We start from the raw sequence: 25968 nt of genomic DNA, 5'->3' as shown, positions 1-25968 counted from the left end.
ATCGGCGTCATGGCCAGAGAGAGCGAGAGGGAGGCGGGGAGACTTCCGGGCCGATGGCCGGCTCCACTCCGAGAACCGGAAGCGGCGCTGTGTCCTTGTCTCTATGGTCCCGGGGGTCCCCCTTGGACCTCTGCGGGGAAGGCAGCCCGGAGGGCGGCTGCTCCTGAGGCGAGGGCGGCGGAGAGCCGCGAGCGGCGGCGCCTCGAAGCTACACGGCCCGACTGTCCAAAGCGCTGCGCATGCACTCTGTTGGACGCTCACAACGACCCTGTAAGGTAGGACACGACGCCATGATCCCCATATTGCGGACTGGGAGACTGAGGCCGAGCGGGGCTGGACTTGCCTTGTCCCTGCCCACCCAGGGAGTTTGTGGCGAAGGCGAGGTTCGAACCTGAGGCCGCATCCATCCCAGTCTGTATCGTATCTCCCAGCCGCTCCCCATCTGGTGTCCTCCTGACGTGCTGGGATACGACTCCCCTCAACCCCCTCCCCCAGTGGCTGGGAATGATGGGAGTTGGAATCAGCACATCTGGAGAGCACCAGGGCGGGAGGGCTGGATCAAGAGGTGCCGTGATAGCCGGTCCCATCGGAGCATAACAGGCTGCCTTATACTGAGTCAGACCCTGGGCCCATCTTGCTCACTACTGCCGACACCGACTGAGGTTTCAGGCAGGATTCTTTCCTAACCCTACCTGGAGAAGCTGGGGATCAAACCTCCGGCCTTCTGCGTGCAAAGTGTGCACTCTGCCACTGAGCTGCAGCCCCTGCACAATGCAGTATGGGCCATGGGGCACAGCCAGGGCTGTTGGGGCCTTTGGTGGCTTTTCAGGAGAAGGAGAGCTGTGTGGACTGTCACGAATCAAGTGGGAATAGAGAGAGGTCTTGCAGCCTGTTGTCCTGCCTCCGTGTGTGAGCTGCAGAAGTAATGAAAGGTGCTCTGCCATTGAATGTGTCCTGTTTCACTTACAGGCTCATGCATACGAGCGCATGTGTCTGTCTATGTCTCTCCTGTGTGGTTTTACTCCAAGTGATGCTCTACGGCTGGGTGTGACATCTGTAATCTGAGAACCAGACAACTGTAGCTGTGTCTCTAACCTCCTTTTAAAACCGCCTGCTGTTGAGCACACGTCATGTTTTCCTTTCGCAGAATTGCCCCCCTGCCACTGGAAAACCTTCCTTAGGATAGGAGTCCATTTCCTCATGTGGCCCTTGTCTATTTCATTCTCAGCAAGAACTGATCATGCAGCATAGATGCCTCCTCATGCCGAAAATCTGATTTGGCCTTCTTGTCTTGTATTCCCGAGATCTCCCTGTTCTAGTTTCTACTGACTTGTTTGCTGCATTTTTGGGTCGACGTGCAGCTTAGGAAAGCGGCAGCATTGGAAGCTGTTGAGGAATGTAACCTCAAGCCGTCCGGAATGAGCTTGACTCTCTCTGCAGCAACAAAAGGAGGCCTTTGAAGAAGGTGCCATTCGGAGCGAGCGTGAAACATGTTTCTGTACAGGTGATCGCTGCTGGGCATTTCTGCTGCAAAAAGCACATCCTTGGGGTGAGTTTGACATACACACCTTTTAAATATGAGAATACCTAGACTGCTTGTGACTCATTTATTTATTTGTTCACTTCTATACCACCCAATAGCTGAAGCTCTCTGGGCAGTTCACAAAAATTAAAACCTCAAAGCACAGCGTAAAACAATATAAAATATGAAAGCTTAAAATCACAGTATAACAGTACAACCAGAATAAAAGCTAGCAGCAATGTAGATATTTAAAATACAGATTTAAAACACCAGAGCTAAAAGATAAGGAAACTAAAACACTAAAATACTAGGAGAATAAAAAAGTCTTCACTTGGCGCCAGATGGGGCCATCTTACCTAGGGATGGGGAAGAATTGTGCTCTATATGGGGCTTCCATTAAGGTTGGACCAGAAGTTGCGGTTACCACAGAACGCAGCAGATCAGGAGTTGTTGTTGGGAGCTGCCCCTTTTCAGCATGCTAACACCTCTACTGAGCGAACTGCATTGGCTGCCAATTTGCAACTGGGCCATGTTTAAGGTTTGTTATTGGTATATAAGTCCAAAACAGCATGGGGCCAGGATATCTGAGAGTGCGTCTTCGCCTGTAGCAGCCTGCCAGTCACTGAGGTCATCAGATGAGGCACCCCTGGTGGTTCCGTGTGGACCTGTATTTTTATTTATTTATTATTAAATTTATTAATCGCCCATCTGGCTGGTCACCCAGACCACTCTGTATCCATTTGGAGGCCACTCAGTGATAGAGCCTTCAGTGTATCAGCTCCTTCTCTGTGGAACTCCCTGCCTGTTGATGTCTGGCAGGCACTGATGTTGTTTTCAACACCTGCTGAAGACATTTATCTTTTAACTAACTAACCATGGTTTTATTAGCATAATTTGACTTTAAAGACTTTAGTTCTGTATTTATTATTATTATCATTGTTATTATTTTCTCCTCCCCTTTTTATTGTTCACCGCTTGGGTATTTTACTGGATGTAGGACAGTATATACATCTTGAAAATACAATAAATAAATAATTTCTTATGGTCTGCATTTTTAAGCAAGCTGGCTTATCTTTATGTATTGACTGATTTGATTTATACCCTGCCTTTCCACCAAGAAAATGGTGCAGAGAGCAATAATAAGAACCAAACTCTCCCGCCCTCCAATTTGTCACCTTCTGTAGACAGCAGTCTGCTGAAATGTTCGGTGCAGCCCAGTTGTCCAAGGCCCAGTTCCTTGACAAAGCGCGCCAGGCTCGCGAGGAACGCCGGGGGCTGAAGGAGCGTGAGCGCGCTGCTGTGCAGATCCAGGCTCTCGCCCGGAGGTTCCTGTGCCGCTGTCGGCTGCAGCGGGAGATCAGGTGGGCAAAATGGTCAAATGTGCGCTGCGAGGGCTGTGGAGCTGAAGCCCTTTGCCTCTGGCTGTGCCAGTGCTGGTTCCAGGGTGGGGGCTTAGCCTGAAAGAGGCGCATCCTGCAAACAGAGCATCCCTTCCTGCCCTGCTGCCTCTGGATGTTTGGCTCTTCTGAGCAAATGGGGAACGGCATTGCTGCTGGGGCATGGGTGGGTCCTCTGCCCACTTGGGGGCCCTGGTCCTTGTGGAGCCAGGCAGGGACCTTCAAGCAGCCGTTATGGGCTGGCATCTCTACCGGGATGCAGAGTCCGCATGCAGCTCCTTCCCTCCCCTTCTTCTGAAAGGAAGAACCCTTCACCAACTGCCAGAAATGCCCCCACCCCTCCACCAGCAACCACTCCCTTGTCATGTTTGTACCTTTTGTCTTGCCTCTTTGATTTTCCTTCTGGTGCCTCAGGAAAGAAGTGGATGACTTCTTTGAGGCCAGTGGCCCCAGCCCAGGTAAAAGGGCGGCCCTTTTGATCTTCAGAACCTCTCGGAAGCTGCTCTACGTGTTCAGGTTGCAAGAGGACAAGGAGGTATGGCCGCTTTGCTGCAGGGGTGGAAGCGGTAGCTCTCAGTGTGCCCTCGGTGTTTCCTGTTGCTCATTCCCAATGCTTGTGGCTGTGGCATTGGAAGTATCCAGGTGGCCGCTCCAGGCAAGGGATGGGGGAGATGTGGGGCGGAGGGGGTCTTGCGACCCAGACTAGACCACAGTGAGCTTGAACAGAGACTGCAGGTGCCGTGGGACCTGTGCTCTGTCAATCACCTTACAGCAATAATTCCCAAACTGTGCTGGAACGCAGGGGCTCTCCGGGAGAACTGCCGTGTGCTTTAAGAAATGAATGGAGCCCCCCAAACACCCACCCTCAAAAAGCACCCTTGCTGTTTCTGTGTATGAGTCACTGCTGCCTGGGGCATGTCTCCTTTCAATTTGTAGGAGCGTTGGATCATTCTGCTGTGCCTTTTTGCGTTCCAAGTGATTGAACGAGCAACTGACATGAAACAGAATGATCCGCTCTTAGACGGAAGCTGCAAAAGTCAACCGTTGAACAGTCAACCGTTGCAGGTGGCCACCAGGCGTTTGGCAAAGCAAACGCCCTGCAAGAATGCTTGGAGCAAGTGATCAAAACTGTTGTCATCCCAACTTGGACTATTCCTTTCATTACAGAGATTTGAAAAATTATGCCGCTGTATACTTAACAGTATGGACGCTGAGAACGAACCGAAGGTGAGCCAGCTCGCTCTTCGAGGGATGGTCATAAAATGGGGGTGGATGTTTTTATAGCAGTTACTAATCTTGCCCCAAGCAGAAGGGAGCTGGAGAGTTTAAATCCCATAGAGACATGCACACCGTTGTCCTTTGAGAAGTTGGAATATTTGTGAATATTCCGAAACACCTGATCATCTCAACCAATTAGTGTCAGAGACTTCACTGCCACAAGTGCAATCCCCCGCCCCCCACTCACACACACATACATATGTATTTTGGAGATGTGCTCCAGTGGTGGGCAAGGCTGAAGAGAAGAGGAATACCCGAAATACCATCATATTTAATTAAAGCTCTTCCTGACAGTAATTAAGCCTTAGGAGAGGCATTTCAACCCCTTAGATTAGGGGGAGAACTGCACAAAAGCCGGGAAACCACCAAACGATCAGGGGCGTGGCCTTCTGGGGACCCCTGGAGGGCTGCATTGGGACACGAGGTGGGCCAGGTTTGGTTCAGCACCCTGGATCAAGAGAGAGACCCGCCCAAGTCACGCTCGCTGTTCCCTCCTGCCTTTTGGCCCACAGGTGTGGTACGTGTCGCTGGCGCTTTCCAAGGAGCTGACCCTCCTGTGGATCAAGCAGGTGAAGGACGTGCTGTGGCTGTGCTGTGAGTTCCTGAAGCTGCTCAAGGTACGGCCGGCTTCCGAGTCCCCCTTCTAGCTGGCTTGGCTATTTTGCGACTTTGCCGCCAGCTTCCCTTTCATGCCTCGGGTTCTTTTCTCAGCCGGACATCTTGCAAGACTCAAAGCTGGTGAATTTGCACCTCACAATGCTGGTGACCTTTACAGACACGTCCACTTGGAAAATCCTGCGGGGGAAAGGTTGGTTGGTGTGTGTGTGTCTCTGTTCTTGCGGCCGGGGGGCAGGGTGTCTTTCGCTAACCAAATGTCAAGGCTTTCTTATTTTTATATTTGTTATTGCAGGCTTTCCCAACCTGGCACCCTCCAGAGGTGTTGGACTACAACTCCCATGTGCTGACTGGGAGGTGCTGGGAGTTGTAGTCCAACACATCTGGAGGGCACCGGATTAGGAACTGCTGTGTTATAAAGTCTTGTTGGTTTGTCAAACTCAAGTGAGGGTTCCCGTTTGCCTTGCTGGCTGCAGAGAGTGGCTCCTTACTCGGTGTCCGTTTCTTGTGCAGAGTATGCAGTGGTTAGCTGTGTTCGTAGACTGAAAATGGTTGTTGAGCTGATGTACTTGGCCCGTCTTTCGCTCTTTACATGGTGGAAGGTTGCCTTGTTGTTTTTTTATCTCTGCATTCTAAAAAGAATTACCGTAGCGAAAATGCCCATCGAAACATAAAGTACCGTAAGGCTAAAAATAAATGACGTGTACCAACTTTAGTCAAAATCGCTTCCTGAGTTGCCACTTTAAAGTGAGAATCTTTAAAGTTGCCACTTTGTTGAGAATGATGTGGCCAGCTGCTGTTCTGAAGAGGCCTCTGCCTCAGAAAGCCTATCATTCAGGTGTAATTTCCAACTGTGTCCTTCTGTGGTGCCTGTTGCAGGAGAAACCCTGCGGCCTGCCATGAACCACATCTGTGCAAACATCATGGGACATCTCAATCAAAAGGGATTTTATTCTGTGCTCCAGGTTTGCCTGCATTTGGTTTTAAGTTCTTTTAAATGTCTTTGTGTGGTGCGCAACTATTAATATTTGTATGTCCTCAGAGGAACTTTTTTTTCCCAACTCACCTTGGGCTGACTGGTAGGGGTGATTGTTTTTAACGAAAATGGCCTGTTTTCCCCCTCCTGCTGCCCTGTTTTTCCCCTCCTGCTGCCCTGTTTACCTTTTTTTAGCGAGTTCCTTCAGCTGACTCTCCTGTTCCTCTAGTGTAATGGGAAAAATGTTTCACACGGCGGTGAGAGGCTTCCTTAAGATACATTTCCCACCCAATCCTGAGAGCTTGGGGGAGATTGCAATAGAGCATCTCTCCAACAGCAGTTCTTATATGGGCTGGGAGAGAACAACTTCTCTAAAGCTTCACGCCTGAGCCCCGATTGGAACATGCCCCCCCACTCCCCCACCCCAGCACAGTCACTGTGTCTGTAGCGGACTTGTAAATAGATGCTTGCTTGTGGATGTAAGAATGGCTCATAACCTTTGTGGGCTGGTTTGCGAAGCTGTTCCATAAAGGTCCTTTGAGACTTTCTTGGGGCACGATCCTATGCATGTTTAGACAGAAAGAAGTCCTACAACTCCCAACGTTCCCCAGCCAGCATGGCTGGCTGGGGAATGCTGGGAGTTGTAGGACTTTTTTGTCCTATTTGTCCTTTTTTGTCCTTTTTTGTACTTTTGTCTAATCCTGCATAGGATTGCGCCCTTAGGCAGCCTTTTCCAAGCTGGCGCCCTCCAGATATTTTGGACTACAATTCCCAGGATGCCTGACTGCTTGCCATGCTGGCTGGGGCTGATGGGAGTTGAAGTCCAAAACATCTAGAGGGCCCAGGTTGAGGAAGGCTGTCTTTCATTTATTTATGGTTTTATTCATTTTTTAATGTATGAGTTGCCATTTGGCCCACATAGGGCCCCCAAGGCGACTTGCAGTTAAAACTGAAGCCCTTTTTACTTGTGTCATTTGATTGTGGACCAGGCAGAACGGGCTTGCAGACCACAACTCCGTTTGTGTGGCATATTTTTATTCTTTATATTGTTAGAGTTAAAGAGAGTGCCATTCTTCAGAGAGCCATTAGACACTCCAAAGTTGTTATCGTCAGAAAAATGACTCGGAGCTGGGCTTTGTATTGCAGTTCCGCCCAAGACAGATTCCTTGTTGTTGAATCTTGGCTTACTGTGTGTGATAGCGTGTGTGTGTGTGTGTGTGTGGGGGGGGGTTGTGGGGGGGCTAAGTGATAGCCAGCTCCTCGACTTGGAAGGGAATGCTGACGCTCACTTCACCCCCATTTCAGCATCCTTGCTGTCCTCGACCTTTCATTTAGCTTGTGCCTTCTTCTTTTGCAGATTTTGCTGACGAACGGCCTGGCGAGATCTAGACCTTCCTTTTCCAAAGGCACTTTAACAGCCATCTTTTCTCTTGCGTTGCGGTAAGATCGCTGCGGGGGGAGAGCTGTGAATCTGATTCAGCGAAGCCGCTGTAAGGAGATACGCGCTCAGTTTCATGTCCTCCCTGCTGCATCGGCGTGGTTGGGAAGGCCACTTTAGCCACAGCACGTTTGTCCCTTTGGACCCAGGAAACACGTGCTGCACAATGCTGATTTCTGCTGTTCCTTACCATATTTTTCTCTCCCCAGACCTGTGGTGGCAGCTCAGTTTTCCGACAATCTCTTGCGATCCTTCTTGATCCACATCATGTCGGTGCCTGCTATAGTGACCCACCTTGCGATGCTTACACCTGAGGTAGCTGATTCTCCAGACCACTGGGTGCTGGTGGCGTGGGAGGGCATCTGCTTTGCTTTGGCTTGAACAGCCTTCCGCAACCTTGCACCCTCCAGATGTCTTGGACTACAACTCCCAGCATGGCTGGCTGGGGATGCTGGGAGTTGTAGTCCAAGACATCCAGAGGGCGCCAGGTCGCAGGAGCCTGGGCTTGGACATCAGCTGTTGTTTGTAGTAACCGCTCCCTCTGAAATGCCACATTACTTCTGGCTGTCTAGCAAAGAAGTGTTGCAATACTTCCACTCTCCTGTGAAGTGGCCCGCTTTCATGTCCCCGTTGTCAAGGAGCCGCTGGAATGAAACATATTTATTAGTGTAGTGTTTATTTTCCCAACTGTTCACACCATTTCATTTATATGATCTCTGTAATCCTTTAAAACATCCCTGTAAGTCAGAGCCAGTATTATTTTCTTCTTCTTCTGCTCTGTGAGAAGTTTGCACTTTCTTTGTACCTGCCGCATTTGAGACAGTAGTCAGATTGACCGAGCACATTTTCATCCTGCTTTCCTGGCTGAAGCAAAGCAAATTTTGTAGATCTTAATTCTAAGACAACTTGGGAGCTGAACTTGGCTGACAAGCAGGGTATACGTATTTTTAAATAAATCTCATTAGGAAGCTATAGAAGTCCTAACTTCCTTTCAGCGTCTGTCAGCAATAGAATCGCATGACCTCCTGCGCAAATTTATCTTGTTCCTGAGCCGTGAAGAACAGTGTGGAGATGTCTGTGTGTGTCTGGAAGGAAGCCACACCCTTTGCCTTCTGGGTAAGTGACCCTCTAGCTGCCTCCCTGGGCATGCTAGCAATAAAGGCAGGCAGCTAGATAACACCTCTGTGTGGGGGGAGTGGTGGATGCAGAAGGGCGTGTCTTACTTCTGTAGAGCCAGCATGAGGCTGTGTGTATGCTGGGATGCTGTGCAGAGCATGGCTACCAAACACAGCTTCCTGGGAATTCAGACTCTTTTCATCCAGTTTCTGGCCCTCATGGTTATGAAGATATACTTGAAAATGTGAGAGCAGTGCATGGTGGAATGTCAGATTAAGTGTAGAATAAGAACTACAGGGGGCAGGCAGGAGGCTGGTGGCAGCATGGAGACAGTGCCTCATGCAAAGTCATAAGAAATGCAGAATAAATGATGCAGAATAAGAGAAATGGTGCAAACGGGCTTGATTTATACAGCACCCTGTTTTTCTTGGTACATCATCTGGGTTTTTTTTAGGGCTGACAGCACACAAAGCCCTGACTTTTCACTGCCTGCCCACTGCGTTTCCCACAAGGAGGAGGATCGTGTGAAGTGAAGCTGTGGGCTGAGGCGATCCCGGTGTTTTCTGCAGCTTTGTTTTTCTAGAGAAGGGAGTGGCTCATGGTGTGAGCGTTTGGGGGTTGTGGGGTGGAGGTGAGGGAGGAGCTACAGATCCCTCTTCATCAGAGAACAGGAGCACAGAGGACACGGTTGAGTCAAGTAGCCAAGCCCTACAGGGGAGGACCCCCCCCCCCGAGTATCACCCAGATGGAAGCTCTTCGCAGGCACCACGGTTGCCATCACTTTCCATAACTGGCCACTGCTGCCTGCAAGAACAGAATCCAGGCAAATAGGCTGATGTGGGGTTTTTAACCTTAGCTCAGGGACGGGGAACCTCAGGACCAGGGACCCATCTGGGTTCTCCCATGGCCCCAGTCCAGCTCTCTCGGGTGCCCCAGATGGCTTCATCCCCTGTCCCCCAGCCACTAATTGCGTGGTGGTCTCCCAGCTTTTGTGCAGTTCTTTCCCTTTTCCAAAAGGTTGAAATGTCTCTCTGAAGGCAGAGTTCCTGGCAGGAAGAGCTGTGAGCTACGGTAGGCTGGTATTCTTGGCCTGGGGCTGAAACCGGAAGAGGCTCCCCGCCCAGCTGAGATGCTGGTCCTGGAAAGTCGTTTATCACATTCACAATCCTGCCCTTCTGCCCAAGGTGGACAGCGGGGGGGTGGGGGGCAACTGAGCAGTTTGTGCAGAACCCTGTTGCCCTCCCCGTCGCTGCGTTTCTTCTCCCAGTCCTGATGCCAGCGCTGTTTCTGTTTTCTAGGCAACCTGGTCTGCCTGGGGTCCCTGAACGACAAGGTGCTGGAGGAGGAGACAGCCCCTTTTGTGAGTGTGCTGATCCAAATGCTCTCGTACTGCCAGCGGTATGTCTCGCAGAAGAAGTCCAACCTCACCCACTGGCACCCTGTTCTTGGCTGGTTCTCCCAGACAGTGGATTACGGGTGAGCACAGCTGTTGGCCCGGTGGAGGGCCCTGGCCCCGGCCCCACCCGCCAAAGGTCCCAGGTTCAATCTCCAGTTAAAGGATTAGGTGGCGGGTGATGGGCTAGACCTCTCAGATGGAGACCCTGCCTGGAGAGCTCTTGTGGTCATTCAGAGTAGACAATACCGGGCTAGAGGGACAGGTGGTTGGACCTGGCGTAAAATAACCGATGGCATTTTGTGGAGGCTAAACTGCACACCAGTTGAAGCCCAACTAGGGCGCAATCTTATGCATGGAGGACTTTTCCTGTTTAAACAACTCCCAGCATGCCCCAGCCAGCCATGCTGGCTGGGGCATGCTGGGAGTGGTAGGAGTTTTTCCTGTCTAGAGAGACATGGGATCTGCCTTCAGACACCTTATTTTGTTTATTGCTTTGGAATGTTCAAAGCAAGTCACATTGTCTCGGTAATCCTTCCAACAACCTTGTAGGGTAAGTCTTTATTATCATCCCCACATTGTAGGGGGTGGAGCAGGGGGCTGAGAGAGAGAAGCTGGCCTGTGGCCCATTCTTGAGTTCATGGCCCAAGCAGGATTTGCACTGGGGCTCCCTGCTCCCAGCTGTCTCTTAGCTGCTGTGCTACACCAGCTCCCTTGACGTTGTGTCTTCTGTGGAAGATTCTTTCCTGCCTGAAATCCCTGAACATTTCAAAATGCATACTCTGGTTAAAGTAACTTGAGAACTGCCTTTTCTTATTACTTCCCCGATGACTGAATTATATAATGTCATATTCAGCATTTGTTTACTCCTCCTGCAGAACCATTAACATATCTCTGGCAGTCCTCTTAAATGCAAGGGCTGGATTTGGGTGAAAATGCAACACAGGGCTCTGTCAAGGCTCAGTCTGTCCTTTCCTGCACTGCCACTGGCAGACAGCCAGTTTTCTGAAAACTGAAATCCTTTAACTAATTCCTTCTCCGGAAAATAGTGCCTTTATGTGCATGTGTTTGTTTTGTGAATTAGGCAGTGCTGAATTTTCACCATGTGGGGCTGCAGGTAGAAAGTGGGGTGTTTGTACCCTGTGGTGTCCTGGAGAAGATAGCATCTTGTTTGCACCTTCCTAATTGGAGGCAATTGTCTGATGGTGTCTGTTATCTAATTGGTTGAGTGCTTCCCCGGCAAGACAATTCCGGATGGATGGGATAACTGAACACCTGCTTTAAATAGATGTGTAGCTGTTCTCCAGGGAACAGGAAATGGATTGTGTGGTTGTTTGTGCCGTTGCCGTCCAGTGGAACTGCTCTTCTGCTTTGTAGCTCGCTCTAAGGCACCCTCTGCTTAAGAGGAATGTTGAGCCCTTCCGAGCATCTGTCCTTTTGAGCAAAGTCCTCTGCAGCACGGTGTGCCAAGCAGGAGGATTCCAGGCCTGGGAGAGCAGGGATTTTTTTTAAGCGAACAACAATTAGAAGCCACTTTTGTCCTCTGAGCTTGGGGGGGGGGGGGGGGTTGTCTCAGTGATTCCAGTACTCACCTGTCATTGTTGCCCTTCCTGAGCATTTAAAAAAAGCCCTGGTATGCTAACGGCCCCCTTGCCCCGTGCTTTGTGCTTTCCCCCCTCTCGTAGCTTGAACGAGTCGATGCCCCTCCTCACCAAGCAGCTGCAGCACCTCTGGGGCATCCACCTGATCCGCATCCTCTTCAGCGACGTTCTCAGCAAGAAGCTCCTGGAGAATCAAGACGCCGCCCGCCCGCCCCTGCCCTCGGCCTCGCCGCAGAACAGCCTGCCCATGAAGAGTCAGTATGAGGCGGAGGCCACGCTCCAGTCCTTGGCTCTCCTTCTTGGGACAGTTTCACTCCACCCCTCCCCCAGCGCTTAATTGTTGGTCTGTGGGTAGAATGGTTGCAAAGCGTGGGACACAGAGAGGTCTAAAACGAACCTCCCTTATTTCTCCTCGGGCAAGATACAGTTTTTTCTTTAGGTTTTTTCTCCTCTATCCATAACGGTGCCCCTGGGTCGTGCGTGGAGGGACGCTTGTATATTACACAAACGCACCCTGGGGTGGGAGGTACAACTTTCTGGAGGTTTGACAGCTGGGCCTCGCTGTTTTCAGGTAGAGCAGGGGTGTTGAACCTCAGCCCTGTGGGCCAAATCTGGCCCCCCAGAGTCTGGCCCTCCGGGATTCGCCAGATGGCCACGTCCTCTTGGCCAACCGCTGGTCACTTCCTGGGGTTTGTGCAATCCCCCCCCCCCACACACACACTTTTAAAGGTTGAAATGCTTCTCTTAAGGCTTAGTTGCTGTCAGGAAGAGCAGCCATTTTAATGCCTTTTTGACCCTTTCAGTGCCCCATCACTGTTACTGTTGCTGCTCCTTGGCCGCTCCGGATGCCACTTTTTATTTTTTATTTTTAAAGAAGTGACACTGTGGGGGTGGTCTGGGGGGCGAAAATAGCCCCCGGGCCTCCTGAAGGTGTCCACCCCTGTCTTAGTGGTATGCTGCTGTGTTTAAGCACCTTGCACCTTACCAGCATGTGAGCGGTGCACAGCCAAAGCAAGCCTTTATGGGCCCCTCTTTGCACGCCCCCTTCCAAGCAGCCTGATCTGTCGCTTCTGGGCCTTCATGGGGAGCAATGAATAAGGCCATCTAGCAAGCCCCATCCCGAGATGGAGCTGAATGGCCTCTTGGCCCACGGAAACCAGAGCAAAGCCTAAAGCTGCAAGGCAGATGGGGGGGGGGAGATTGGGGGCAGTTTCTGCTTGGGCCAGGGCATTGGCAGGCGCTGTCACAGCTGTGGGTCACCTCGTGCCAGAGCAGATTTGCAGGAGCCCCGCCCGGAAGCCTCATCCAGCCCAGGGGCTCTCCAGTCTGGCCTGCAGAGCCCGTGGCCTGGAGTCGCCTTGTGCTAGAGCCTGGCAAAAGCGGGGCTGCCCTTGGCTTGCCTTCAGTGAGGCACCCAATGCTCCCCTTCAGGCAGGCTGGGTCCAGGGACTCTTCCCGGGGTCCGTCTGACCCTCACCTCCAGTCTGTTTCCCCGCCAGACCTTTTCAAGCGCGCCTTCCAGAAATCTGCCTCCGTCCGCAACATCCTGAAGCCCGTCGGCGGCAAGAGAGTGGATTCGGCAGAGGTGCGGAAGGTCTGCAGCATCTGCGTCCTGTACCAGATGGCGCTCACCACCCTGACGCAGATCCGGCTGCAGATCCTCACTGGTGGGTTGCGGGTGTGTGTCTGGGGGGGCGGGGGTGGACACTCCAGGGCAGAGGAGGCTGGCAGCTCCAATGTCAGTGGGGCGGCGAATCCTCTCCGGGTTTCAGTCAGAACTCCGAAGGAGCTGTCCACGGTGCGAAGCCTTTAGAGGACTGACTGGTTCTGAATGCAATCCAGAGCAGATTCACCGCCCCACTGACATTGGCGCCACCCGTTCCAGGGAGTGTTTGGGATGCTCAAGGGGGGCGGCTGTTGCAGGACCATGATCTGCAGCGACGGCTGTGCTAAAACAGGGCTGCAGTCCTGATCGTGCTGGCCTGCCAAAGTCAACAGGGTCGGCTTTGGAGGGCGCCGGTTTAGGACCTTGTGGGCTGGGTTGTCATTTTCATTCAGGTGCCTAACCTGGAGCAAAACAGGCTCCCCCTCCCAAGAAATGCACTTTGCCCCTTCTGTGCCCCCCAGATTCCCCCCCCCCGTTGGTACTCGAGAGGAGTGGGGTGTCATTGGCCTGCTCCGTGGCGCTCCCGAGGCAGCACAGGCAGGGCCAGAGAGCCCCGGCTTCCGCCCCCCCAGACAGGCTGCCTCCCCCCCTCTTCCCCATCCTCCGCCTCTTTATGCTGAGACTTCACAAGCCTCCCCCAGAGCCTTAAGGACTAGGCGCATGTGGTTTGTTTTGCTTTGGTTTTAAGCTGAGATTCCTGCGTTGCCGGCTTCTGCAGCTCAGTGTTGTGCTTGCTTGAGGCAATTGTGGCAGACGCTGGCCACGAGTTCAGCACATGGAGCGAAGGGATCGTGGGTCATTCTTTCTCCCACCCCACCCACCATCCCCTCCGCCCCCACTTGGGAAAAGCTGTGAAATATAAACCCGCCTCATCTGAAACTCAGACCCCGTGCGTGCGGACGTAACGGCCTTCCAAGTCCGTTCCACACTTCTGTTCCCTGCGGAAGCCCATGCCTCAAGAAACGGCAGCCCCTTCTCTGTCTGCCTCACCTGCCTTCTTACTCTGAGCCATCGAACGCTGCCTCTTGATCCTCCCCGAAAGCTTCCTTCTTCTCGGAACACGTTCTGTCTGATCAATGGCATTTCTCATTTTCTCTCTGAAATGCTCCCTCTCCAGAGTATAGATTTTGAGCCAGGCTGTTTGTTGTCTGTTGACCTTGTGTCTGTCATGTGTGTGTTGTTCTGAGAGGTCCAGGAACATGACTCCTTTCTCCTGTGGCAGGGCTGGAAATGTAACGTCACGGGGTAGAAATGATTTTTTCTAGATGGTAGGGGTGCTGCTGGGGGCAGAACTGTAGGCCTAGCGCGGGGCCATAAGATTGGGTGTGAGAGGCCATCCCTGATCTTCCACTGCCTGGCTCTTTTTGTGTTGCAGGCCTGACCTACCTGGATGACCTCCTGCCCAAACTCTGGGCCTTCATCTGTGAGCTGGGCCCCCAGGGCGGGTTGAAACTCTTCCTGGAGTGCTTGAACAACGACACGGAGGAGTCCAAGCGGTTGCTGGCCATGCTGATGCTCTTCTGCGACTGCTCCCGTCACCTCATCACGTAGGTTCCTGGCGTGCAGGGATCCCCAGGGAGCTCTCTTCGTAGGCGGCACCTTGCTGAAGCCACTTACGGAAGTGTAGGGAGAGAAAACGGAGAACGGCATCATGCACTGCGCTGGCAAACGCTTTGTGTCATTGGGCTTCCTAAGTGCTCATCGCAGGGTTCTGAATGAGGAGATCAGTAAAGGCGGATGGGTGCCCCCAAAAGCCCGTTGGCCCTCTGCTCGTGATGTGCAGCTGTAAGACAGCACTGGATGTGTCTCTGGGGCTCGCAGACCAGGCTGGCCAGCAATAAGGCCTAGAGGGCCTGGCCAGGCCTCTGTGTGAATGGTGCACGTCACCTAGAGCAGGGATAGGCAACTTTTGGGGGGTATGGGCACATTTGGCAATTGGGAGGAACTGACCTGGGCACCACCCCAAAATGGCCGCCATGGGAGGCATAGCCAAGCACAAGTAACCTGCCCAAAAGGCTGAGTACGAGGCAGAGGTGGGGTCTGATCCCCAACACACTAAGCAACACCTTTGAGCTCACAGTTTTCATCACCAGCAGAAACCTTTCACAGCAATCCCAACTGCTAGTAAGAAAATGTGTAAATTAAAAAGAAAGTGGGAGGGTTAGGGGACCTTGGTGGGGGCCAAGAAGGGTGTCTGGGGCACCATGTTGCCCACCCCTGCCCTAGAGCATGCCTAGAATTTTCTAGAATGCACTGGAGTTCCAGAGCTTTCAGGGGGTGCCCTTCCAGAGCTGATGTGCAAAGGGTTTCCTGTACGTAGACAGCTTTGGAAGTCCTTGCCTTCTTGGAAAGACAAATGCATCAAGGTGTGCCATTTTTAGCCTGGGACGGTAGTACATGGTTATTTTGTGGGGGCCATTTGCCCACTCTCTGCTCTGCTTGTCCTGTGGCTCTCTCCCCTTGCCATGGACAGCCTTGTTTTGGCAAGTGCTGTTGGCCTTCCCGCCACGGTTTCAGGATGGTGTCTGTCTATGGGGGGATTTTGTCACGGGGAGAGGGGAGGAGGCGTGGGTTCAAAGGGTGAATGCAGCGGCTGCCAGGTGGCCATTTGAGGGACGGAGGCCTAGACGGTGTGGTGTCTGTCTTCCCCACTGAAGCTTTGGAAAACTGTCCCTTTCCCCCTCTGCAGGATTCTCGACGATATTGAAGTCTACGAAGAGCAGATCTCGTTCAAACTTGAAGAGCTGGTCACCATCTCATCTTTCCTGAACTCCTTTGTGTTTAAGATGATCTGGGATGGGATTGTGGGTAAGTGATTTTGGCATCAGTCAGGACTGGGTGCCCGGCCCTTCCTCCCAGGCTTGGCTTGGCTTGGCTTGCTAGCCGGGAAGCGGTGCCTCATAGCGTGTGCTGCTGTTGGTGGCGCTATTTGGGAACATGTCTTTGATGGAGCATGCACACTGCTTCACGTGGCTGTGGGTGGCTTTATTAGGAAACACCTCTCTCCTCGCTGCAGAAAATGCCAAAGGAGAGACCCTGGAGCTCTTCCATTCGGTGCACGGCTGGCTGATGGTCTTGTACGAAAGAGACTGCCGGCGGCGGTTCGCTCCGGACGACCACTGGTTGCGCAGGTAAGCCCCTGCCTCCAGCACAAGGGGGTCGGGGTGGCTCTCCTCTGGGGTTTCTCCTCCAGGCTCGGTAATCCCTTTTCCTTAACGCTCTCTAGCTGCCTTGTCATCGTCCAGGCCCAGGGGGGCTGGTGCTTCTAACAGCCTTTTTGCCCTCACCACCATTCTTTTAGGATCACCGTGAGGCCCGTTTTTTACACTTGGGGGAACGGAGGCCAAGAGTGAGCAGCTCAGCCCCAGGCAAGACGGCGAGTTTGACTGGAACCTGCTGCGGGGTTCCAGTCAAGCACAGCTGCCCGCCGCACAGTCCACTTGCCTGGTTTCTGGCAGGTCTCTGAAACCTCCTGCTCTTTTAAACTTGTTTTCCTCTGTAGAGACCTCAAACCAAGTTTGCTGTTCCAGGAGCTTGACAAAGACCGGAAACGGGCCCAGCTAGTCCTGCAGTACATCCCCCATGTCATCCCCCACAAAAATGTGAGTGGAAGCCGGGTTTGCGGGCACCCCAGGGAGTTCTTCGGCTCAACGTGGGAAGGGTTCACCGAGTCAAATGTGAATTTCCAACGTTGTGCACCCTTCCCCAACCTGGTGCCCTCCAGATTTTGTGGGTTTCAACTCCCATCATCCCCAGCAAGTGTGCCCACTTGTCAGGGATGCTGGGAGATGTAGTCAAAAACATCTAGAGAGCACCAGGTTGGAGACAGCTGGCCCTGCAGTCAACTTGGAATTAAAATACAAACAAGACACAAATTACCCCCCCCCCCCCCCCCGGCCTCGATCCCTTTCTGTTTTCTTCTGTTTTAAATTCCACGCACTCTCGCTCAGCTTGATGGCAGTGATGTACTAGCAGGGTAGGAAGCTGCTTTGGGTCAGCAGGCCCAGTACAGGGCTGGCTTCCTGTCTGATCCTTCTACTAGGAGGTGCTGGGCTTTGAATCTGGGACCAGATGGGTCTCTTCTGTGTCGCTCCCTAACGGTAAAGACTCCCCCTTCAGGGCTAAGATTGCTCCCCCCTTCTCTCAGCCGTTCAGGAAGGAGTTCTCTTTAATTGAGCTTTTAAAATTGTGAACAGTGCTTTTACTGTTGTTTTAATAGGGTTTTATTGCTTTATGTCTTTAGGTATTATTGCCTTGCTGCACACTGCCTTGGTGATATTTGTGGAACAGCAATGTATAAATATGATCAATACATAAATAAAATAATAAATAATGCATCCGTAGTGGGTGTTCCACCATTGATCAAAGGTTTTTGGTTAAACCCCTGCTATTTTTTATTTATTCTTCTTTATCAAAATTTATATCCTGCCTTTCTTTAAAGTATTCAAAGCGGCTTACAATTTGAAGAATAAACCAATATCCAATAATTGAAAGAGAGAACGATGGCAACTGTGCCATAAAGCAGTCTACCAGGCAGCTGCGTGACTTGCCTGAGTAAGAGTTCTGTACACAGTTTTCCAGTGAGCTCCAGCTAAGCCTCTGGTGAACCTCCAGCGGAAGGAGATCCACCCTGTGAAGCTTCTCTCCCTGTCCTTGGGGTTTAAGCCTGGAGCTCGGGCGCCATTGTTGAAAGGCCTTGTCTCTCTTGGGAAATACAGAGGGTTCTTCTTTTCCGGAGCATGGTGACAAAAGAGAAGGAGAAGCTCGGGCTGGTGGAGACCAGTTCTGCATCGCCCCACGTCACCCACATCACCATCCGCCGGTCACGCATGCTGGAGGTGAGTGGGCGGAGCTCCTTTCTGAACAACGCCATAACGCGGGGCTGCAGGACCTCTGGGCTGGGCACCCGATCCTGCCCCGTGGGGCTCTCGGATGGCTACTCCCCCTTCCTCTGGCCTTCCTGGTTCGTTTGGTGGCTCCCTATCTTTTGCCCTTGCCCTGTTCACCTGGTGGAGATTCCTACTCACCAAAGGTTACCATGTCAGGCTGTTTTGATGTGTGTAATGGGGTCACGCCTAATAAACTACGAATTCTGCTAATGAGCCATTCCATTTCTATCCCTGCCTCCTAACCTGCTGGTCTTGGGGCAATTTCAACTCCCTCCCTGCCCCCCTCCCAGGACGGATACGAACAGCTGCGCCAGCTGTCTCAGAATGCCATGAAGGGCGTCATCCGGGTGAAGTTTGTGAACGACCTGGGGGTGGACGAGGCTGGCATCGACCAAGATGGTGTCTTCAAGGAGTTCCTGGAGGAGATCATTAAGAAGGTCTTTGATCCTGCGCTTAATCTCTTTAAGGTACAGGCTCCGCAAGCCGGAACCCTGTCTTAGTTTGTCTGCCATGCAATGCCGGGTGAAAACGGAGGCAGTGATGGGCTTGTGTCACTCTCTTCTCGCTGCATTTTGTGTAGACCACCAGTGGCGATGAGAGGCTGTATCCATCCCCAACGTCTTACATCCACGAGAACTACCTCCAGCTCTTCGAGTTTGTCGGGAAGATGCTTGGCAAAGCCGTTTATGAGGTGGGATGAATTTAACTGCTTGGAGCAGAGGTGGGCAGAAGGTAGATCTCTAGATGTCTCCCAGAAGCCCCGCTAGCATGGCTGGTGGTCAGAGATGTTGGGAGTTGTAGTCTGAGACCTCTGGAGGTCTGCTTTCTGCCCAGCCCTGTCTTAGAGGCCTTTCCGGAGAGCTTGTAGCACAGTTAATGCTCACCAAGTGGAGGCAGTTTTGCCCTTGCGTGAGAATCTGAACGTCCTCCCTAAAGGAGCGTGCTTCCCCTAGCCCTTGAGAACACAGAGAACTTCGTTGTTTGGGGCAGGCAGGCAGGGCTGAAATGCCATTCTCCCTGAAGGGTTTTCTTCCTCCCAATTCCTAGGGGATTGTCGTGGATGTTCCTTTTGCAACGTTCTTTCTGAGCCAGTTGCTCGGACACCATCACAGCATCTTCTACAGCTCCGTGGATGAACTCCCCTCCCTGGATTCTGAGTTCTATAAGAACCTGACCTCCATCAAGGTTCGGTTGCGATCTACTTGGCTCTTGCTGAGGGTGGGGGCTTCCTTCTTTAGCTGGTACCGCTGGGAAACCTCTCCTGGTGGGGGTCTGGCCACTTTGCGTGTGCTGCGAGTTTTCGTTCTTTTTTTTTAATGAAACCCCAAGATGGTGGAATCTGTCTGCTTTGTGCAAACCTGTCGCTCCAAGTGCAACCCTGTCACGGAATGACACTTTGGGCATTGTGTTGCTACAAGTTATGGAGAGCTTTATTAATCTCAATTGTGATGCCTCTGATTTAATACTGGGTGAAAAATTCAGCCTCCAGAGAATGTGGATTCATCCTTTTTTAATTTTTTCTTTAAATCAAATTTTTAGACCCTATGGATGTACGTATATAGATCAGGAGTGGGCAGATTTCAAGCTTGCAAGATTGACTTCGTTTTTTACTAGAGTCCCCAGATCCACCAACTTGTGCAAAAGACATACACTAAAGGCACAATCCTATGCATGTTTAGATGGGGAAAAGGCCTACAACTCCCAGCATGCCCCAGCCAGCTGGGAGTTGCAGGCCTTTTCCCCATCTAAACATGCATAGGATGGCACCCTATGAGTGAAGGAGTTCTGAGCCAAGGGATTTGAGTGCCAGAATGGAGCGGAGCTCATGGGTCTGTCTGACGAATGTCCACTCCTGGCCGCCTGCTTTCTTCCTTTCAGCAGTGGAGGTTAGGGCAGGAGGGGGCCCCTTTGTTGCTGCAGGTAAGAGTTCTTGCTGATGTGCTGCAGGCCTCGCAGAGATCTCCCAGGAGATCCCGATGGGCCTTCTGCCTGCCCCAGGACAGCTTGGGCTGAGAGTGTGTGGCAGATGCCTGCTGCGGTATGAGGCATGGCAGAAGCAGAACAAGCTGCACACGGTTATATTCAGTGGAGGATAGTTTTTGAACATGCAGCAGGACTTGGGTTTCCTGGGGTGCAGATTTCTGAGAAGGCTTCAGCCCCAACCCATCCAGTGATGGTGGAAAATGTCCTGCAAACCAGCCTTCCCCAGCCTGGTGCCCTCCAGATGTTTTGGACTACAACTCCCAGCATTCCTGACCATTAGCCATTCTGGCTGCGGCTGATGGGAGCTGAAGTCCAGAACATCTGGAGGGCACCAGGCTGGGGAAAGCTGCCGTGAACCAAAACCAAGCAGGCTGTGCAGTTGACTGCCTACTCCTCCCCCCACCTTTCTCTCCTTAGCGTTATGACGGAGATACCAGTGATCTGGGCCTGACCCTCTCCTATGATGAAGATGTCATGGGCCAGGTAGGCCCCCCCCTTTTCTCTGCCTTGTTTCTGGCCATCGCTGTTTTCTGAGGCCCCGCAGGGAGCAATGCCCCGTTCTGATTAAGAGTTTCGCTCCTTTGCTGTACATTCTGTGAGCGGCCCCTCCAGGAGCCCAGGGCTAGATAGAGCTTTGCCTCTTTTGTTCACCCTGCCATTAAAAATTGTAATGCTTCTTTTTTTATCATCGGACTGATTTGAATTACTCTCACACACACACACACACACACACACACACACACACACCTTTCCCCCAGAGTTGCACTCCAGAACCTGCTTCCCCACCTGTAAGCCGTATGTACCTCTGAGAACATGCAAAGAGCACCTTCCACCAACCCCTCAATAAGCACAACCCACCCATATGCATCCAGGAGCGGCAGGGCTCCTTCTCATGCCACCCTTCTTTCCAGACGGGGTGGGCCCCAGTATCTCCATTTTAACTGGTTAGCCTGCTGACCTGAGCCCCAAGCAAGTATCTTGCACAGCGAGATCGCTCTTCTAAGGGGATGGGACAGATGCATGGAGGAGGAGGAGGAGGCCATCGGTGGCTCCTAGTCATGGTGGCTATTTATCCCCTCCACTATTAGAGGCAGTATGCTGGGGAACGCGAGCGGGCGGGTGCCTTTGCCCTCTGGTCTGGCTTGTGGGCTTCCCCAGTGAGGCATCTGGTCGGTGGGCCGCTGCGTGAGCCAAATGCTGGGCTAGAGAGGCCGTTGTGCTGATCCCGCAGGGCGCTCCTCATGTCCTTCTGCTCTGTTCCTCCCCCTGACCAGCTTGTCTGCCATGAGCTTGTTCCAGGAGGGAAGACCATCCCTGTCACCAGCGAGAACAAGTGAGTGTGATGCGGCAGCCCCCTCTGGCTGCTGGCCCCCTGCTTGCCAGTGCCCAGCCCCTCCGTTTCCTGCAGGCGTGGGGCTTTTGCTCACCCCTCCCTCCAGACCGGTGCACAGAGGGCCCCACAAATGGCCAAGCGGCTTCTGCACTAGGTCAGATGCAGGCATTTGGCACCTGCCTAGCCCAAGGCACCGAGCTTGCCGGGGAAGTTTGAAAACGGGACATTTCTGCACCCGGCGGTTACAACTCTGGACGCAATGGGGGGGGGGGGTTGTTCTGTTTTAATTTGGTGCCCAGCTTTTCCTTATAAACACGAGTTTGAAGGGGCTTACCAGCAGGTTTTGAAATAGTGGGAGTGTGGCAGGTCTGTTGCCCGGTCATGGGCTTGAATCGACCTTTGGCGGGCAGGGCCTCCTGCAGTCGCCAGGGACGCGCATCTGTTTCTGCACAATGCAGCTGTGTCTGCGGGTGAGGCTGGAAGGCAGTGCCCCACTGTGCTTCGTTAGGAGTTCCCGCACCCTTGTCCCATAGCTGGGTTCATGCCATCATCTGTGGGAAGCAGTACCCAGAAGGCCAGGTACGTTGGGGCACGATCCAAAGCGCTGCCCTTGGTGCACCCAGGCATTTCTGCCCAGCTGGTGGAATTTTCTAAAGTCTGTGTGGCCGATCCAAAGCCTCTGTATTGCAAGGTGCTTCGGATACCTTTCAAAAGTGGTTTACTGGGGGCGGGGGGGGGGGTGTAGTTTAAGAAACATTATTTGTTTATTTAAAGGATTTCTTGGCCGCCTTTCCATGGTGGCATACAATAATCAGACACAACATAAAAACCAATATGGCCTTAAGAACGGCAGCCACCGTGAACGTGCCGGGGGAAGGAAAGCTGGCATGACTCCAAAGCCCCTTGGGGAGGTGAAACTAACGGTGCTGTCTTGCTCCTGCCTACTGCACTGGGGAAGCGGCTTTTACCCACCAGCGCTCCGCTGCCCTCTGCTGCCCTCTGCTGTGTGCCACCCCGCTGGCCCCGGATCCCTCTGAGTTTCTTGGAACCCAAGTTCCGACCCGGCCTTGGCTATTCCCGTGGGGCTGGGCTTGGTGAGCCGCCCGGGCGCTGCTGGTGTGACAGGACCCCTCCCGGCCCGGCCTTCCTTTCCCTGCACAGGATCAGCTACATCCACCTCATGGCTCACTTCCGCATGCACACCCAGATCAAGAGCCAGACGGCCGCCCTCATCAGCGGCTTCCGGTCCATCATCAAGCCCGAGTGGATCCGCGTGTTCTCTGCCCCGGAGCTGCAGCGGCTGATATCTGGCGACAACGCTGAGATCGACCTGGAAGACCTGAAGTAAGGGGGGACTCTGTCTTGCCACAGCCTGTGGGAGCGGCACGATGCACCAATCTGGCATTCAGAGGGCTCACACTGGCTGTCCCCATCTGGGTGTCCTCCAGATGTGTTGGACTACACCTCCCAGCATCCCTGGCAATTGGCCATGCTGGCTGAGGCTGGTGGGAGTTGATGTCCAAAACATCTGGGGGGCATCAGGGTAGGGGAGGCTGTCTTAGGGGATGGAAAACCCTGGCTCTGTGAGGGTGGTGGGGCGAGGAGCAAAGGGCTCGAACTACTCGCAGGTAGGTTCGGTGAGGCGTAAGGAAGAACTTCCACACCAGTGTTCCCCAACCTGGTGCCCTCCTGATGTGTCGGACTGCAGCTCCCATCACTCCCAGCCAGCACAGTCAGTGGCTGCGATGGGAGTTGCAGTCCAGCACACCTGGACGATAAATAAATAAAGGAAGTCTGGTGGGCGCCTGGTTGGGCGTGGCTGTTCTTAAGCTGGTTAGAGTGGGGAATGAGGTTGAAGGCGCTGAAAGCCACGGGCTTCACGAAAAGGATTGGGGGGCTTGGGGAGGGATTTGAAAGGCTGGGGAGACAGAGAGGTGGCCATGCTATATTATTTCGGGAAATAATTCCACACTTCAGAGGTAGCAAGGAAGAACAGGTAGGGCTGTTTAATATTTATCTGTGAGGATGTGTCTGCTTTATCATTGTTGGCGGGGGGGGGGGGGGAGGTCACCTTTATAAAAACAGTAGAAGAGTTACAGAAATGCCAACGCTCATCAGGCTGGGGAGTGCTCACCTGGGCGCGGCAAATGCACAGGCCTCCCCTTTCTTTGCGGCCGGCTCTGGCCTGAAACCAAACTCCAAACAAGGATCCTCACTGCAGTCCAGTGGCCATCTCCTGGTTCCAGTAGAACGCAGCCATGTGGCTGGCATCCAATACCAGCATGAAGTGCGCCAGTCTTTAGAGATGGGGTGGTGGATCCTGCGGGACTCTCCCTGAGGGTGCGGTGGCCGTGCAGCCCCAGCGGCAGCTTTCAGCCAGAAGGAGGAACGGGGGCTCTCGGCTTTTCTAAGATTGGATGGTGCCAGTGACCCCTAAACCCCATGGGCTCCCTGTCTGGCCTCTTTCAGGAAACACACTGTGTACTATGGCGGCTTTCATGGCAGCCACAGAGTCATCATTTGGCTCTGGGACATCCTTGCCAACGATTTCAGCCCTGACGAAAGAGCCATGTTCCTCAAGGTAAGCACAGCAGCAGCGTGTGTCATGCGTGTCTGTATGCATGTGTGTGTTTAGAGCTTCAATAACTTGTGTACATGTGTTCTCTTCTGGCCCCTCTTGCAATCCAAGTGAGTTTGTCTGGAAGCATTCCAGAGATGTATGGAATGAGCGGCCCGTGAACTGTGGCCTGGCTTGGTAGCCACCCCTTCGCTGTGTTGGCACCAGCTTTAAGCCATGAATGATGGCTTAACAAACCAGACTGGGAACAAGCGGTGTGCTGTGGTGCACACAGCCTGCTTGCTCCTGCTTTGCCTCTCCCTTTGCACGAGCAGGTAAACAAGCCAGGAGAGGGAGTGCTTTGTGTGATGTCCAGACCCCAGGATTATGGGCTTATTGCGCCCAAACATGGCAGAATTCCTAAGTCAACAACAAACCCTGGTTTTAAACCTGGCTAATGATCCTGGCTTGCTTGGGCCCAATAAGCCATGATCCTGGGGTTTGGACATCTGACAAAGTGCTCCCTCTCCTGGCTTGTCCCTTTCCCATCACTCGGCACCTGATCCTTCCGGCTGGAGATGCCAGGGGTTGGACCCGAGACCTTCTGTGTGCACTTTGCGTGCTCCGCCATTGAGTCACGGCCCTGCTCCCGGCAGGTTGGCAGGGCGTGTGTGTTTGAGAGCGAGAGCGAGCGCCATCCCTCCTCTCTAGCCCATGACATGTCCCAGTGCAAGATGCAGCTGGGCACGCTTTTGAGAGGCACCCGCTGCCTCCTGTTGCTGATGGCTTTAAATAAACAACTCCCGTGGCGGACTCTGCCGTGGCTGCCCTGCGCTGCCCTTGGCCAGCCCGTGTCTTCTTGGGTTTCTGCTTGTTCTTCCCAGTTTGTCACCAGCTGCTCGCGGCCGCCGCTCTTGGGCTTTGCCTACCTCAAGCCCCCCTTCTCCATCCGCTGCGTGGAAGTTTCTGACGATCAGGTACATGGGCGAGAGGGGCGCCTTTGTGTGTCCCACAGATGCCTTGGCCTTCTCAGCCGCAAAAGGCGTCTGCTTCGGTTTTCCTTAAAGTGACCTGGCGTCCTGGAACGCCAGTGTGGGAAAACGTCCCGCAGGCCCGCGGCCTTTGCGGAGGGCGGCACCCAAATTTCATGAGGGACACTCGGGGTTCTGAACGTGCAGCGGGGGCATGCCCTTGGTGCTTGTGGTGCCCCAACCACTCTCTCCTCCCAGGACACCGGGGACACGCTGGGCAGTGTCCTGAGGGGCTTCTTCACCATCCGGAAGAAGGAGCCCGGCGGGCGCCTGCCCACCTCCTCAACCTGCTTCAACCTCCTGAAGCTGCCCAACTACAGCAAGAAGGGCGTCCTGCGGGAGAAGCTCCGCTACGCCATCAGCATGAACACCGGCTTCGAGCTCTCGTAGCCCCAGCATGCTCGGTTTGAGCCAGGGGGCTGCCTGGGGCCTTGGAAAGACGCGGCAGGAAACAGTTGGTTCCAGTGCCCAGGACGGACCTCTCTGGACCTCAGCGTAGCAGCCCAGAGGAAAGGGGCTGCCTCTGGCCCCGCCTGGCTCTCCTGTCCTTTGAGAAGCAGCTGGCCTGCCATTAAACGTAGCACTGAGAGCGCACCCTGTGAAGTGGCCCGTGTGGGGTGGGGTGGGGCGGGGCAGGGTGTCCCTGGGGCCTTGCCTGATGGAGGGCTGCGTGGAAGCGCATCCCTCTCAAGAGCTGCACAAGCTGCAGATGGACTCCGGGTGAGTTGGGGGCACTCGCGGTCTTTTCCTGGCCCTTTCTCTTCAGCTGAGGTGCTGCGCTGCTGTGATCCCCCCCGCCCCCCAAGAAACGCAGGGCCCTTGCCGTGGCTTCGGGGAAACAGTCGGGCCTTGGCATGAGCAGGGCCAGATGAAACGCTTCCCGAGTGCTGCCGGACAAGAGGCGTGAGACGGAATGGCTGGGCTCCCCTGTGCCTGTTCTGCTTCAGGCAAACAGTGCGTTCAGGCAGAGCTGGGAGTCCCAGTCTGCCCAGGCCAAGGGCGGGCGCTTCCTCTTGTTCTTGTGAAACGCCCTCCCCCCCCCCCCGAAACGGCACGACGGTGCTCTTGCCCGGCGGTGGGAGGCAGCTCGTCCCCGCCAGTCGCAGGAGCCGAGACGTTTCTGTTCGTATGTTCAGCCGCTCCCCCTCCTGGGTCTCTGGCCGCCTTGAAACG

General features: G+C 53.5%; 1 protein-coding gene across 4 annotated transcripts; it reads left to right on the top strand.

Annotated features, from left to right (window-relative positions):
- The first annotated feature begins 15 nt into the window (after positions 1 to 15).
- UBE3B (ubiquitin protein ligase E3B) lies at positions 16 to 25388 on the top strand. 4 transcript variants are annotated; one of them, XM_084820163.1, is made up of 29 exons: positions 16 to 275; positions 1305 to 1549; positions 2707 to 2883; positions 3334 to 3454; positions 3856 to 3984; positions 4087 to 4146; positions 4710 to 4814; positions 4909 to 5005; positions 5692 to 5777; positions 7146 to 7228; positions 7436 to 7541; positions 8222 to 8342; positions 9641 to 9818; positions 11421 to 11590; positions 12836 to 13003; positions 14378 to 14549; positions 15692 to 15810; positions 16019 to 16133; positions 16505 to 16604; positions 17721 to 17840; positions 18182 to 18358; positions 18472 to 18582; positions 18939 to 19076; positions 20292 to 20357; positions 21149 to 21207; positions 22369 to 22551; positions 23677 to 23788; positions 24649 to 24741; positions 24994 to 25388. In XM_084820163.1, exons 3-29 carry the CDS (start codon positions 2723 to 2725, stop codon positions 25183 to 25185), a joined length of 3342 nt encoding a protein of 1113 aa, XP_084676289.1. In that variant the 5' UTR covers positions 16 to 275; positions 1305 to 1549; positions 2707 to 2722; the 3' UTR covers positions 25186 to 25388. The 4 variants fall into 4 exon arrangements, with proteins under 4 accessions (XP_084676289.1, XP_084676291.1, XP_084676290.1 ...); XM_084820164.1 differs by having other exon boundaries at positions 123 to 275; positions 1441 to 1549; XM_084820165.1 differs by lacking the exon at positions 3856 to 3984.
- Positions 25389 to 25968: the final 580 nt, after the last annotated feature.

Source organism: Heloderma suspectum, chromosome 13, assembly GCF_057233095.1.
Source record: "Heloderma suspectum isolate Gila_16-S chromosome 13, 16-S_ref, whole genome shotgun sequence".
Taxonomy (NCBI): domain Eukaryota; kingdom Metazoa; phylum Chordata; class Lepidosauria; order Squamata; family Helodermatidae; genus Heloderma; species Heloderma suspectum.
This window is presented reverse-complemented; position numbering and strand designations above follow the sequence as displayed.